Source organism: Eulemur rufifrons, chromosome 5 (assembly GCF_041146395.1).
Source record: "Eulemur rufifrons isolate Redbay chromosome 5, OSU_ERuf_1, whole genome shotgun sequence".
Lineage (NCBI taxonomy): Eukaryota > Metazoa > Chordata > Mammalia > Primates > Lemuridae > Eulemur > Eulemur rufifrons.
Window position 1 is genome coordinate 54,432,976 of NC_090987.1, and position 16,458 is coordinate 54,449,433.

A 16,458-nucleotide genomic window follows, 5' to 3' on the forward strand; every position below is an offset into this window, starting at 1 on the left:
TTCTTGGTTCTTTTTTTCAGTTTGTGTTGAAGGTGCAGCATTCTGATTAAAATGTCCGACACATTAGTGAATGACTAGCAGTTTTCAGCTCTTAAAAGGCACTTATATTATGATTTCACATGCTGGTTACCTGTCCCATTGTTGTAAAATGCCCGCTCTCCGTCAGATGTGTTCCTCAATTTTCTCATCCACAAAGTATTCATCAACATTTTTCAAACTGTCACATTACTAAATGGTGTTACATTAAAGCCCTGTGTTAAGTGTCTGCCTTTGACTGAACTTCTTCATAGTAACCTTCAATGTGTGTTTTTTACTGTTTCAATAGTGGGTTAATCTTTTAATTGGCCCCTACATGAGAGTTTGCTAATGTGCAGAAACTATTATAGATGGTGAAATAATTACCTTATCTCACCACATGAGTTTGATTCAGTCTTTTATATTTAGCTCTTGCCTCCTCCTCTTGCTGATTGTGGTTCAGTAGTTTCTATTGTATGCAAGGACAGCAGTTCAGAAAAGGAAGGGATGCCAGCCCCAAGAGGTGGCTCACACCTGTAATTCTAGTGACTTGGGAGGCTGAGGCAGGAGTGTCACTTGAGGCTAGGAGTTTGAGAGGAGTCTGGGCAACATATCGAGACCCCCATCTTTACAAAAAATAAAAAAATTAGCCGGGTACAGTGACTTGGGCCTATAGTCCCAGCTACTTGGGAGGAGGCCAAGGCAGGAGGATTGCTGGAGCCCAGATGATGGAGACTACAGTGAGCTGTGATCATATTCATCTCTTCAGAAAAATTATTTTAAAGGAATGGATGCTACTGGTAATTTGTAGATAATATTGTTTTGTTTTGTTTTTTTTGACAGAGTCTTGCTCTGTTGCCCGGGCTAGAGTGCTGTGGCGTCAGCTTAGCTCACAGCAACCTCAAACTCCTGAGCTCAAGCGATCCTTCTGCCTCAGCCTCCCGAGTAGCTGGGACTACAGGCATGTGCCACCATGCCTGGCTAACTTTTTCTATATAGATTTTTAGTTGTCTGCTAATTTCTTTCTATTTTTAGTTAGAGACGGGGTCTCGCTCTTGCTCAGGCTGGTCTCGAACTCCTGACCTCGAGCAATCTTCCGGCCTTGGCCTCCCAGAGTGCTAGGATTACAGGTGTGAGCCACCGCGCCCAGCCTGTAGATAATATTCTTTAAGACTTAGAGGAACCACTGAACTTTTTTATTAGAAAATAATCTTTGCTCAGAATCAGACTCCATATTTTACATATATGTGAATATTTCAGGGATGTTTTTGAAAATTAGGCCAAAAGGTTTTATGCACTATTAAGCTTTTGGATTGCTTGCTGAAAAGATATACACAAAATGTAGTACTCCTAGTTACTATCTTTTCTATTAAAAAAAAGAATAGTTTAATTCTGGTATAAAATTTATACGTTTGAAGTAAAAAGCAGGGCTGCATTAGGGCATTTTCACCTTGGTGGCCCACTTCCTACACTAAAAATTAGAATTTGTATTTTTCTATTGCATTTGTATAAAAACATTTGACTAAGGTCCATTTTTTTCTCCTGCTTTTAAAATAAAACCTTTTCCTGAGCCCTAGTAAAAAGCAACGAGAAGTTTGATCTGCTGATGCTGCCTCTCAACGTACAGCCTCCTGGCACCTCCTTTTTAACCTTTTAGCAATTAGGGTGACAATACCTATACCTAATATCCCCTGGGGCCTCCCCCATCTAGTTTTAGTACTGACGCTTTCATTGCTCCGCTTTTTCCCATATAGTCCCTTCCACGCCCTCTACCTATTAGTAATACTGGAGCAGAATTGTATTTGGTTGGCTTTAAGGACTATCTTTTAAATGTAAAGAGCTTGCAGTCCAGGCTCCCTGTTTTTAACTGAAGCATCATCCTTTGCATTTCCAGTCCCCTCTAATGGAGCTGGACTCTACTTCATTATCTTTTTCCTCACATCTGCTAAGCTTTTTCTTTTAAGTAGTAATTCTGCACTTGTTCAGACTTTCATAAATAAGTGGAAGTTGACAGCCCCAATGATTCAGAACGGTGTAAGCGGAAACTTCTACCAACTCGCTCGTGGACCATTCTGACCAATTAGGGGGCTGGATGAGGTGAAAGAAAAACGGCTGACGTTGACATAGCGTAGCTACTTTCAGCTTATCAAAGCCAAAATCAAAAGGTTGGAAGAAAATGAATCGCCGTGCTGTGAGCAGATGGCTGGGTGTGGACACCGACTTGGATTCACCTCCTTTCCATCAGGGGGCCGGAAGGGCCTGCCTTCAGGAGGCAGCGTTTGGCAAGCCTCTAGTCACCTCCAGGAAGAGCTCCTGTCAGTCACGCTTAGGCCGCCCCCTGAGGCCCGCCCAGGGGCTTCCCTCCACCCTTCGCTGGAGAGTTCCTTTTAAATACCGCTCCGGAGTCCGAGCGCGTCTCTTACGTGCTCGTCCCCACGCCCTCGGGCGGCCAGTTCTTCCTTTTTTCATTGGCCGGAGCCCCTGTCCATCAGTCGTGACGCGCGAGGTTGCCTGCCGAGGCCCCGCCCTTTTCCGAGGGCCCTGAAAACAATTTTAAGATGGCGACGGCGGCGGCGCGGAAAACAATGGGGCCGGGGCGGCGGGGACAGGCCAAGGCCTGAAGTGGGCAGCGAGCGCCGGCTGGGGGTCGGGCCGAGCGGGGCAGGAGAAAGACCCACCGCCGCGCGTGAGCCCGCTCCACAGCCTGCGGGGGCATGGCGCGGCCGTGAGGCGGACTGGGGCTGCCGCAGGGAGCGGAGCCCGCAGTGCCAGCCGGCCCCGAGAGGCCCGGCCCGTGCAGCCCGCGGCCCATGGTGCTGCCCACCTGCCCCATGGCGGAGTTCGCGCTGCCGCGGCACAGCGCGGTCATGGAGCGCCTCCGCCGGCGCATCGAGCTGTGCCGGCGCCACCACAGCACCTGCGAGGCCCGCTACGAGGCCGTGTCGCCCGAGCGCCTGGAGCTCGAGCGCCAGCACACCTTCGCCCTGCACCAGCGCTGTATCCAGGCCAAGGCCAAGCGCACCGGCGCTAAGCACCGGCAGCCGCCCGCCGCGGCTCCGGCTCCGCCGTCCGCCCCGGCCCCAGCGTCCGCCGCGCCCGCCCCGGCCCCGCGCCTCGACGCCGCCGACGGCTCGGAGCTCGGCCGCCCGGTCGCGGTGAGTAGGGCGCGGGGGCAGTCCCTTCGCCCGAAAATGCGTCCCCTTGACGTAGCTCGGGCCGCCGGGAAACTTCCTCGTGCGCCTGCAGCTCCTGGATCTGGCTCGAGGGAGGGTAACATGGCAGGGAGCTGAGCGGTTGTCATCTTCGGGAAATGGCACTGTGGCATTACTTTGGGAAAATATAACCGAGAGGACCTTGCCTGAGGCTCGGCGTGGGAAGGCTGGCGAACGCTAGCCGAAAGGTTTTTCTCCCAGACTCAATTCTAAAATTTTGAGAACGTTATTTTGGAACATACCAACATTCGAGGTGCCTGTGATGTAGGGAGTTCTTGCACAGTAGGCCTGGCTTCATTTATTCTTCAAATGTTTATTGGGTCTTTGTGCTGTAAGCAGGGTCAGGTCTTTAATATGAAAATAAGTCGGCTTTCGATTGACCAAATCAAACTGTTCTGAATGAAAAATAAAAAAATCTTTGGAAAACTTATAAAATGCATATTGCTGCTCGGTGAGTTGCATAAGAGTATTCCTTCTTTAGGCAGCCTGAAATTTGTGAACTTGAGATTCCTGCAATATTGTTGACAGTTCCAGTTTTAATTTATGAGGCCTGTTTAAAGTCTCTAATATTAGATTGTTGATAAATTATTACGCCCCTTGAGTTCTCAGTAGATACTTGTGAAATTTGCTGGTTAGGTTTTTCTCCCTGAAACTGGTATATAAAAGGGAGACAAGATTTTGTGTGTGTGTGGTTTTCTTGGTAATTTTAGTTTAAAACAAATGCTACAATCCAATTGGTTCGGTATATTTGTAATTCTTGCTTTTATTGTCTCTCACCTGGGCTGTTGTAACTAATGTTAGGCATGTGTTCTCTTTCTGCCTCTCTAATTGATAGAAACCCTTCTGTTGGACCTAACCCCCATCTTTTCATGTCCCTGGCAGGTCCTCTGCTCTGGTTCAATTATTTTCCTCATTCTCTACTACACTAGTGTGGGCTGTTGAACTGGAAGACAAAATACTTGGGTTCAAACCCAGGTTTCATTGCTTATTGTATTGAATGGTCAAGTCATCTCATCCTCACTTTTTTCATTTGTAAACTGGTGGTATGTTGGGCTTCTTATCCCCCAGGGTTCTTTAGGATTCAAAGAAATGAGCGTAAATGTAAAACTACAGTATTCTGTAGACTGATAGGCTGCCTGCAGGGTCCTCCTCAACATCTTTCAGAATCCTACCATGCCATCAGTCCCAGCTCACCTCTCCCCTCTTCTTTAAAGCTAGTTTCTGACCAGTCTAGCCCACGGCAATCAGAATCACCTTTGTCAAAACATTTAGGAAATATATTGTCTGTGCTATTTATTTTTAGCACATGGTCACATACTACTTTAGGTCACGTATTTCCAACTAGACTAAGCTCTTGGAAGCAGGGAGTGCTTGGGCTCAGAGTCCTGCACATACATGTCTGTGGCCCTCAGAGCATGTTTGTTGAGTGATTGATAAAAACTTGTTAGTGCTTTACTCAGTAATCTGTCCTCCTGTGTGCTAACCTCAAAAAGCTAAATGGCTTAACTTCATGAGCCACCTTTACTAACAACTCCTGTTGTCAGGAAAGACTTTTAAAAGTACTAGGTTGTCATTCCAGTTGAAGTAAATAATGAAAGCTCATAAAAATCGTGGTTCTACATACAAGTAGTTGCCTTGAGTACCCCTTAGAAAGTATGTTAGTAGTGATTCAATTTCCAATTAAAGTCATTTTAAGAATGTAGACCTTATATGATTTTTTTTTTTTTTTTTTTTAGTCCTGAATCACTGGAGAGAAATTCAGCGTGCTATATGAAGAGAAATTAATTCTGAGTGTGTTAGAACTTGAATCTAGCTTGTCAGTCATTCCTTTGGTGTCAGAGCCTGATGAGATGTGCCATGTTAAGTTGATAGACATTACATTTAAACCTTGACCCGTGGATTTCCTGATTTTAAATTTTACAGTGGAAGTGCTCTCCTGTGTCTGCTAGGAAGAGGGATCCTTTTCACTTCAGGTTCCAAGTGATTCTAGCTGAGCTCTGTGGCCTTGGAATGGGGTCATAGGAACTAAAGATAAGTATCACTATGAAAACAGTGGCGTTTTCCATTTTAGTGGCTCCTTCAGTTCAGACGGGGAGAGTCCTTGACTGTAGGATTTGGGCTTGGAAAACACAGCTTTGCACAGCAAGATGGCAAGAACGTGCCTCTTAGTCATTGTTATTTTTGACAACTCTGTGTATGTATTTGATCTCATTAATATTCCTTATGTAAAGAATATTAGTCTTATTTTTTTTTCCAAGTGTGCTGTAGTACTGTTAGGCAGTCATTTCATTGCCAAAGTTACTTAATCAGCAAGCCATTTCCACAATTGAAAAGGGATCAGGCCGGGCGCGGTGGCTCACGCCTGTAATCCTAGCTCTCTGGGAGGCCGAGGTGGGCGGATCGTTTGAGCTCAGGAGTTCGAGACCAGCCTGAACAAGAGCGAGACCCCATCTCTACTAAAAATAGAAAGAATTATATGGACAGCTAAAAATATATATAGAAAAAAAAAAATTAGCCGGGCATGGTGGCACATGCCTGTAGTCCCAGCTACTCGGGAGGCTGAGACAGGAGGATCGCTTGAGCTCAGGAGTTTGAGGTTGCTGTGAGCTAGGCTGACGCCACGGCACTCACTCTAGCCTGGGCAACAGAGTGAGACTCTGTCTCAAAAAAAAAAAAAAAAAAGAAAAAAAGAAAAGGGATCAGATTTACTAATAGAGTTTACTTTAATTTCAGTTGATTGTTTTTTTCTTCTTAGGCTATCCCACCACAGCGAAGTGTTCACCACTGTCTGCTTAGTCTGTTAGAGATGAATCAGGAACAGTGCTTCAGGCTTTTTTTTTTTTCTATTCTGGTTTTCGAGGAATGAGCCTATTAGGTTTTCTTTATATTCTCTGTGCTCTTCAAAAACAAATAGTAGCATTCTAATGACAGAATTGACTTCTTTATGTTAGGAATTCTAGGTTAGGGAGACCCATCCACCTGCTTTACACATTCATTCATTCTGTAAGTGAAAATAGTCTTTTACAATAGTGTGAACATTTTCTTTGTGTAATAAAATGCTATAAAGGTTGATTCCCAGTCCCTTTGACTATTGCTACACTTTTGCTGCTGAGCAGAGAGGAACTGTCAATGGTTGTGGTAGTTGACAAAGAAATTTGACAGTAGAATGCCAACCATTCACCATGGAAGTTTCTTTCCCTACTTGGTTTTAGGTGTGTGACATTTCTCTCTCTTTCTCTTTTTTAACCTTTTATTTGTAAATAACTTCAGCCATAGAGGAAAGCTACACAAATAGTACAAAGAACATCTGCATACTCCTTACCTAGAGTTACCCATGGTCACTTTTGTACCCCATTTGCTTTATCATTGATTTGTGTATTCCACCCCCACTTCTCTCTCTCTCTCTCTCCCTCTTTCTTTTCTCTCAAGCTCTTGTTCTCTGAACCTCTGAAGGATATGTTGCACACCTCATGGCTCTCTACCCACAAATATGCCAGTGTGTGTCTTTTAAGAGTTAAGAAAGGTGTGCAGAGTATTAGTAATTTTGTAGACTAAACTCATGTAAGAATTATACAAATGAAATATTATTTCCAGGGAGTAGATATTTCTGAGTATAAAACATATTGTACTGGGATAGTTTTTTTTTTTTTTTTAAAGAGGACTGATGTGGCTTTAAGGTCTCATTTCTTCCTCTAACATCTGTGAGTTTGTCTGGCACCCTTTTTTCTTTTTTATCTTTAGCATCTTCTTTCCCAGGGGGATCCTTCCTTTCAGCTTGAAAACATGAGCAAGTAGAGTCCTTTCTTTTGTGTTTTCTCACTCTCAAAATAGTATTCCATATTTTTCCTTTTTCCCTTTCCACGTGAACTTCCCACTTACTCATTGGCCCATTGTAATATGCTTTCCACCTCTTGGAAAGGACACAAGGATGGAATTGCCAAATTCTTTGGCTTCTTTGTCATTCTTCTTGATGTCTTCCTTCATGAGTCTCTTCTCTTGGCTTCTGCTCTCTTATGATTTTCTTTCCAGCTTTCTGACTTTTTTCCTTAGTCTCCTTCCTACTTTCCCTTTTTAATTCATGCAGCAAATATTTGAGTGGATTCAACCAACCATGGATTGAAAATGTTAGAGAAAAAATTTTTAAAATACCAATACAATAAAAATAATACAAAATTTTAAAAAGTATTACAACTATTTACATAACATTTACATCATATTAGGTATTATAAGTAATCGAGAGATGATTTAAAGTATATGGGAGGATGTGGATGTGTGTAGTAGGTTATACCCCAATATTAATACTAGGCCATTTTATATAAGGGACTTGAGCATCCACAGATTTTGGTATCCTGGAGGGCATCCTGGAACCAATCCCCCATGGATACCAAGGGACGACTGTATTCAGGGCACTAGGGATATAGCAGTGTACAGGACAAATTAAAACTCTGCTCTCATGGGGAAAGAGAAAATCAATTTTAAATATTAAATTATGATAAATGCTAAGCAAAAATTAAAAGCAGAGTAATGTGCTACCAAATGACAGGTTCCATGGAACACTAATTTCATGGGCTATTCGAAGAGTTCTAGAGTGGGACAAATTTGGGAGTCACTGGGCTAAACAGATTTTTTGCCTCTGAGCATTTGCACATATAGGCTAAACAAATTTAAACAGTTTCCTTTATTTAGGACATTTCCAAACCTTTAATATACTGATATGCATGCCAACTTGAGCTCTTATCAAGGGGCATCTAATAGGACTTTGATCCTTTTGGGAAACTAAGCAGAAACACAAAATTATGATAGTAGTTCTTTGAATTTGAGGTTTGAAGTGCCAGAGGCTGGAAGATGAAGCAGGAAAGGTAGGAGTCAGGTCAGGAAGAGCCTTATATTAATATTAGAGACGGGGGTGTTTGGACTAAATAATTTTGAAACACTGTGAACCCCCTCTCACATATTTTTAAGTTGACATCTAAAACTTTTCATCCTAAGTTTGTAGGCTTATCAAAAATTATAACCAATCATTTGTATACTAAATTACTATAATTCAGTTTAGTAAGTGAAAAATACAAAATAAGAAATTTATGTAACACAGCCTTATAAATGCTACATATATTTAAGATGAATTAAGTATTTTAAAAGAAGGGCAAAAAATGCTGTTTATAGTTGCAGGAGATGTAACTTACAGAGAATTATAAATATTTTTAAAAAAAGTTTACATCACTTTTTAAAATGTAGCCAACAGAATCTGAATATCTTAGCAATATGCTATCTTTCATCAACCATTTAAAGAATGCTTTTCTTCAACAGAAGTTTTAAATCATTCTTTGTTTTCTCCTGGAATTTGCTTCCTTTTTACACTTACTCTGTGTAATATGTTTTATTTTAACTTAATACATGTTTGCAAGTCTTTTTATTGATTACTCTAGCATATTTCTCTGCATCAAAAATAGGTATAAACATTGAAATTAAAACTTTTAAATTTATTTTGACCATAAAGCTGTATGCATTTTTTGCTCTTTTTAAAGCTGATTTATACAAAAGAATATATGTAGCATTTATAAGATTCTGTGTTATGTCTATGTCTTGTTTCAGTAAATTGAGTTATAGCAATTTAGTACACAACAGATAACATGCATTATAAATTTTTATAAGTGTTAAGCAAAAAAAATACACTTTTATTAGAAATGCCTCTCTTAATAAGATAAATGAGGCTCCCCTCCCCCCTTGATTTATTCATGTAACCATGGATGAATATTAGTTCTTGCCAAAATGAGAGTTCTCAATTCAGTTCTTATTTTTTGTTTTTGTAAATTTAATCCCCAGAAATCCTTGTTTGCATAAATATTAATAACTATAAAGGAAAGGAAGAAGTTTAGTAATAGCAATGTTATTCAATATTTTGAAACCTCAGTTGTGTGCCAGAAAGTCAGAGTGTCATATCATTAAAAATTAGTTTACTAATTAGCTGACAACTTGGTTGAGTAGTCCTTCAATTTTATTGAAAACAAAGAATTAGAAACCATCTGATTAGTCATTTCCTTTCTCAGTTACTGAGAAATATAACAAAAAGGCTTTACCAAGTTTTTTCAATTGATTGTTGATTATACCTGTTATTCTTTCACTTAGAGGTACCTTGTTTAACCTAACATATACAAAATTTGTTGGGAAAACAAAAGTACTATTCATTTCAGTACACTTTTGCCAATATGCTATTTTTTGATTAAATACTTTTATCTGCTTTAGGTATATTTTCATCAAAACCTTAGAGCTGTGACTATGATGGCTTGTTTAATATATGGAAGATACCTGCTGTATAACCTAATGTGCAAAACCAGTCCTCATTGTCAAATAGTCACATAAGACTCAACTTTCCATCAGAAAGTTTGACTTCATTTTTCAAATATCCATAATAATGTGCATTCCCATGACTACCATCTCACTTCTGAATTCCAGGAGAGATGGTTAAAGAGCATGGAGCCTTGTCATGAGTTTGTTGCCTGCATCAAATAAGGTGTCTTACCTACATATTTCTTACTCATATTCTCTTTGCTCTCCCATGGAACACTCCTTTGAAGAGCCATACATTGTTTGGTTAGTTGAGGATAGAAGAATGTCTTTAAATGAAAAATAGCATCACTTCTGCCCACTCTATGATATATCTGAATTCAAAGCATCCCAACGCACAGGCCAATCACTGGCAACCGCTGGCAGGGGTAGGGAACCTGTGGCCTTCTAGGTCCTTAAGTGCAGCCTTATGGCTGAATCCAAATTTTATGGAACAAATCCGTGCATTAAAAGGGTTGTAGCAGAGAAAGATAAAGCTTTTGTTGTCTCCTTTGGTGTTTTAGAAAAAACAATCTTGAAATCAGAAGGCGGTAGGTTGCCCGCCCCTGCCCGATGAGTCCAGACCCTTTAGGTCAGTGTAGAACTGTTATGCCTGGCAGGACAGAGCAGCAGGAGAGACTGCAGCACATAGCTGAGTATTTGGAGCAGTGTCAGTGTTACCAGGCCTGCTAGAACAGCATGTCATGGGGTGACCTGTTACCATGGAAATGAAGCCTTTGTGAGCCTTACTTCAAGATCCCAGAAATACTTTGAATGTAATTCTTTAAAAATGGCCTAATTTCTCTTGATACCTTCCTATGTATGTCCTTCCCCCAATCTCATGATGTTGGACATTTCACCATTCAGAACTCTGCTCATAATCCATCTCCTCCAGGATACCTTCATAAGTCGGCTCTTCAAGTTGACCTGGCCTTTGTCAGAACAACTACAACACTGAGTTTTAATTTGTGTGTTTTTGCTGCTCTCTCCTGGACTGTGGACAACTTGAGAGTAAGACCATGAGTCTAGCACTATACCTGCCGCATATTCAGGAGTCAGCAGGCATCTGTTGAGTGAATGTTAATGTTGTTATGGAAGGAACTCTCAATTCGGTGTCAGAAGCTATATGGCTGTAGGTCAGGACCGATTCAGAAGTGAGTTGGTAGAGGTAAGACAGTAAGCCCTGATTTACATACCCATGTTTATTGCAGCATTGTTGACACTAGGTGGGAGCAACCTAAATGTCCATCACCAGATGGATGGATAAAGAAAGCGTGGCGTGTACATACAATGGAATATTATGTAGCCTTAAAAAGGACGGCTACATTTAAAAAAGCCTCCTGTTCTGTGCTACAGCATGGATGAACCTTGAGGACATTATGCTAACAGAAATAAGCCACTCACAAAAAGACAAAGATTGTAAGATTCCAATTATATGAGATATCTGAAATTGTCAAACTCAGAAACAGAAAGTAGAATGGTGGTTGTCAGGGGCTGGGGAAGGGGGAAAGGGGGGTTGTTCAATGGATATAGCAGTTTCAGTTTTGCAAGATGAAAAAGTTCTGGTGATTTGTTGTGCAACAATGTGGGTATAATTACTCTACTATATGCTTTAAAAGGTTAAGATGGTAAATTCTATGTGTTTTTGACACAATTTTTAAAACATTAGGAGACAGAAACTATGATTCTACAAACCGTATGTCCTGAAAATTTTCTAACAGTATCATAAGGGCTGCTTTATGAAGGCACATCAAGGAAATTAGAGAGACTAGAGTGATTTTAAAGTCAGTCGAAGAAAGATGGGATAGAGTCTGTGATTCTCTGCGTAGAATATGAAACAAGGAAAAATTTTTATATGCTTGTATCTCTGTTGCTGTATAGTTCTTTATTGCTATATAGTTAAGAACAAAGTCTGTCAATAGAAACAAAGCAAGACAGTGGGCCCTGTGTCTCAGGGAAGGGTGGTGCAGCTAATGAGCAGAAGGAAGAGAATACATTTGTGTGCAAACAGGATGAAGTAAATTATAGGGCAGGAGTCAAAAAACCTGGATGCAGTGACAGTTTTGGCCTAAAGTAATTGTATGACTTTAGGCATGGAAAAGAATCTCTCTGCTCCAATTTTCTCATTTTTAACAGGTGTTAAGGAAAAAAAAAATTCTAAGAGAGCAAAGATTCAAAAAGCTAAATAGAAAAATGCTACCTTCAAGCAGGGAAACCAATCCGGCACAGTCTAGCCTCTGAGGGATGTGGCTCAGGGGAGGAAAAATAGGGTGAGTCTTTTAAAGCCAGAAGACCACGAACCATCTCTGTCCTTATTGGGAAAGCAAAGTCTCTGAGTGTTGCTGATAGGCTAATGATGCCAGGACTTTTTCATTAAGGAAGACCTGGGATGGCTGGAGAGGATCTACTGTGTACAAGAGGCAGCTTTCTTGGGCCTTTGACATCAGCTGCCTGTGTTACTTGCAAGTGCCTGTCTTGGGATCATGGCATTTAATTGGTCTGTGTTGGTATAAGTAGCCTAGCTATTCAGGTCAAAAGGAAAAAAAAATTTTTTTCATGAGACAGAGTCTCACTCAGTCACCCTGGCTAGAATGTAGTGTCATCATCATAGCTCACTGCAACCTCCAACTCCTGGACTGCAGATATATGCCATCACGCCTAGCTAATTTTTTTTTCTTTTTTTTGTATTTTTTGGTAGACACGGCTTCTCGCTCTTTCTCAGGCTGGTCTCAAACTCCTGAGTTCAAGTGATACTGCCGCCTTGGCTTCCAAGAGTGCTAGGATTACAGGCGTGAGCCAACAGAAAATTTAACAAGGACCAGACTCTTTACATATGTTGTCATTGAATCCTCACAGCAGTCTCAAATGGTAAATATTTGTATGCCCAATTTTACATGAAAGGAAATTGAGACTCATAGGTTAATTTGCCAAGATTGCCAACTTAAATGGTAGAAGCAAAATTCAAACCAAAGTCTGATACCAAAGTTGTGTTTCTACTATGTCATTTAGCTTCTGCAGATGAGATCATATATGAGAAAGAACTTTATAAAAACTAGAAGTGCTATTAATATGTTATTTAGTATAGACTAGTGGTTTTGAATCAAAGACATTCTCTGTGGCATATATGTCAGAATTACCTGGAATACTTTTTAACTGTACACCTACTTGCCTACTTATGCCCTCCCTCCTCCGCCTCTCCCCCAACTTTTATCTTTATTGCTATTCAGATGAGTTGCTATTATTCATGGGAATGGCATAGCCCTTAGTTGTGTGAGGGTAGATTAAATGTTCTCAATTCTTCATTCTAGGTCATTTTATATATCCACACCCTTGCCATAGAACAAGAATTTTTAAAATTCAGGAAACAAAATCTTGGAAATTTTTTTAAAATATGAAATATATGTGTACAACATGCATATGAAAAATTAGCAATTCGCCCAAAAGGAAAAAGGGCAAAACAAATGGAAAACAGAAAATTAGAGGACTGAAGGCATGAGTTGCCAGATTAAAAGGGTATGCCTGTGCCCAGCGCTAGGGAAGAAAAGAGACCCACACCAGTCATGAAATTTCTGAACATTGGGTTTAAAGAAAAGATTTACAAGCTTCTGGATGGCATTGTACTAGGTCACGTACTAGGAATCAGAATGTCTTTGGGCTTTATGGCAGCAACATAGGAAGCAAGAAGACAGTGGGAACAGTGCCTTCAGAATTCTGAAGGACAATGACTACCAACCCAGAATTCTATACCTGGCCAAACTATACAACAAGATTGAGTGTAGAATAACATCATTTTAAGAGATCAAAGGTTTAAAAAGTTTAACTATCATATACCCCTTCTTAAGAAGCTGTTGGAAGATGTGCTCCACCAAACTGAAATACTAAATCAAAAAAGAGTAAGACACAAGAGTCAGGAAACAGGAGACCCAACTCAGAAAACATGGCAAGGGAATTCTGTGGAGGATGGTGAAAAGTAATCCTGGGATGACAGCTGTGCACCAGATGTGGAGGGCAACCGAGCTCTACTGCAGCAGGGTGACCCAGGAGGTAGACTGTCATCACCAAGACCCCTACTTGCATCAGGCCATCTTTTTGTTGTTGCTGAGACAGGGTCTCACTGTGTTGCTCTTGGCGTGATAATACCTCACTGCTACCTCAAACTCCTGGGTTCAAAGATGCTTCCGCCTTAGCCTCCTGAGTAGCGGGGATCACAGGCATGTGCCACCACGCCTAGCTAATTTTCCTATTTTTTGTAGAGACAGGGTCTTGCTATGTTGCTCAGGCTGGCTGAGGATGGGCCATCTTTTTAACCTGAGGACAGAATGCCCAGGAGAGCTTGGCCCAGGTTCTCAGCAGGACTTGGCTCGTCCTGACCATGTGCTGATGAGGGTCTCTCCCTTCCTCCTCTGCTGAGGATACGCACATCACTCAAAGAAGTTTCCAGCTTTCTCCTGAGTGCTGGAGGGAGGCCACGGCAAACTTAGGAGCAGAAGGTACAGGACAGCTCTGCCCTGACCATATTTCTGCTTCCTGTCCAGTACATGGCCCACACCTCAGCCCTGCCAGGTGCCCAAACACAGGTGCTGAGCCTTGTGTTTCCCAAGACTGCCTTATGACTTTGCTGATGACTTCCCCAGAAGGGGCCTTGTCAATGCCCAGAGAAGCAGAAGTCAGACCATGACCTGGAGGCTGATACACTCACCTCCTCCTGGAGTCTCCATCCAGCAGGGGCAGTGCCACCCTTTCCTTATGGCTAGTGTGTGCTTGCCCTCTGCTTTCAAAACTGGGCAGTACAGTTGACCCTTGAACCAACTCGTGGGTTAGGGGCGCCAACTCCCCCACAACCCCCACACAGTCAAAAATCCACATAGAATTTTTGACGCCCAGACACTTAACTCCTAATAGCCTCCTGTTGACCGAAAGCCTTACTGATAACGTAAACAGTTGATTAACATATATTTTGTGTGTTATGTACTGTATTCTTACAATAAAGTAAGCTAGAGAAAAGAAAATGTTAAGAAAATCATAAGGAAGAGAAAATATGTTTACTGTTCATTAAGTGAAAGGGAATCATCATAAAGGTCTTCATCCTCATCGTCTTCATGTTGTGTAGGCTGAGGAGGGGGAGGAGTTGGTCTTGCTGTCTCAGGGGTGGCAAAGGCAGAAGATAATCCATATATAAGTGGACCTCACGGTTCAAACCCATGTTGCTGAAGAGTCATCTGTATATTGTTTGGGGATAACATGAAGGTGGTAGAACTATCAAGAAAAGCAATTAACACAAAATCAGGATAGTGGTTGTCTCTGGGAAAGGTGAAGAGAGGGTAGCAGGGGCTTTGAGACAGGGTCTTGCTCTGCTGCCTGGGCTGGAGTGCAGTGGCCCAGTCATAGCTCACTGCAGCCTCAAACTCCTGGCTTCAAGTGATCCTCCCACCTCAGCCTCCCAAAGTGGTGGGTTTACAGGCATGAGCCACTAGGACTGGCCAGGGATTTCTTTTTAAATGTTTATTTTGTTTTTAATCTCCTGATTATCTCTGTTAATCAAGTATGAGGTTTTTCCACAAGACCTAGACAACCATGGAGTTCTTTCTGGTTTGGCAAACTGGCCAGTCCCAACCAAAAGACAGAATTTTGGGTGTGGTGAATCAAGTCCCATGATGGGTGCTGGAAAAACCAAGGTGAATGAGGAAGAGCCCCTATACGCGAAGCTAATGGAGACAGATGGAGAGGCTGGCCACTCATGTGCTGGGTTTTATGTACCACACTAGAGGGTGGTCCAAAAAGCTTTGGCTACTTGGGAGAGCCAGTGGCAAGCTCTGCAGTCACCCTGGAAATTGAGGAAGACTTCAAGGTGGGCACCGCTTGCTCTTTCCCAGCAAGTGCTGGGGGGTGCCCCCAGAACCCCCTGTGCTCCTGGCAAAGCCACTTCTCTGCCCACCTCCATCCTTAACTCCGCAGCCTGTCAAGACAACGCAGATCAGCCTGACTTCTCTTCTGCCACCTCTCCCTGTATTCTAGCCACACTGAGCCTGCCAGGGACACTCTTCTCCAGAGATCCTTGGGCCAAGCCCGTAGCCCGTACATCAGCTCCACCTTCAACACATACCCAGAACTTGGCCGCTTCTCCCCACCTCTGCCACCACTATCCTGGTCTGAGCCATCATTTCTTTTACCTGCATTGTTGCCTCCTAGTTGGTCTCCCCGTTTCCTGTAGCCCTTCTGCAGTCCACTTTCCCCTCAAAATGATCTTGTTCCTGTGCTGAGACCTCTCCACAGGGCTTCCATCACCCGAGGGAAAAGCCAGCAGCACTTAGCCAGAGTTACATGGCACTGTGTGGTCTGGTGCACCTGTCCCTCCTTCCCGTCCCCCAACCCTGTGCTGTTCACTCCACAGCAGCCACACTGGCCTTACTGATCTGCACACATCAGGTATGTTCCCACCTCAGCCTTTGCACTGTTCATCCCTTGGCCTGGATCTTTCATAGGTGTTGGCGTGGTTCTCTCGTCTCTTACAGGCAGGCTCTTGCTCAGACTTCACGTGCTGTACTGTGAGGCCTTTCCTGAGCACCTTATTTAGGATCGTAAGCCCCACAGACTCCCTCTCTTTCTGTGCTGTATTTTCTGGGAAGTACTGCCCACTAGAATGTGGGCTGCCAGAGAGCAAGGGGTTTTGTCTGTTTTGTTGTCCACTGTCTCCCCAGGCCCCAGATAGTGGCTGGCTCAGTCAGTTCTCAGTAGATTCTTATTGAATAAATTGAATGAGACATGAGGAGTAGTTTGCTAGAAAAAGAAAGGAGGGCAAAGTTGAGTATTTCAGGTGAGGAAGCAGCTGGGACAAAGGTGCCTGGCATGTGGAGCCCCATGTGTAGTAAGGAGCCTAGTGCTGAGACAGGCAGCAAGTTCCCAGGCA

General features: G+C 42.6%; 1 protein-coding gene across 2 annotated transcripts in view; it reads left to right on the top strand.

The window, feature by feature from the left end:
- The first annotated feature begins 2,549 nt into the window (after nt 1–2,549).
- MAML1 (mastermind like transcriptional coactivator 1) overlaps nt 2,550–16,458 on the top strand; it is a 44,773-nt gene continuing 30,864 nt past the window's right edge. The window contains exon 1 of one of the 2 annotated variants that reach the window (XM_069468589.1): nt 2,550–3,170. In XM_069468589.1, coding sequence (XP_069324690.1) covers nt 2,826–3,170 — 345 coding nt within the window. In that variant the 5' untranslated portion in view covers nt 2,550–2,825. The remainder of the gene's footprint in view (nt 3,171–16,458) is intronic. The other variant, XM_069468590.1, reaches the window with a different exon arrangement.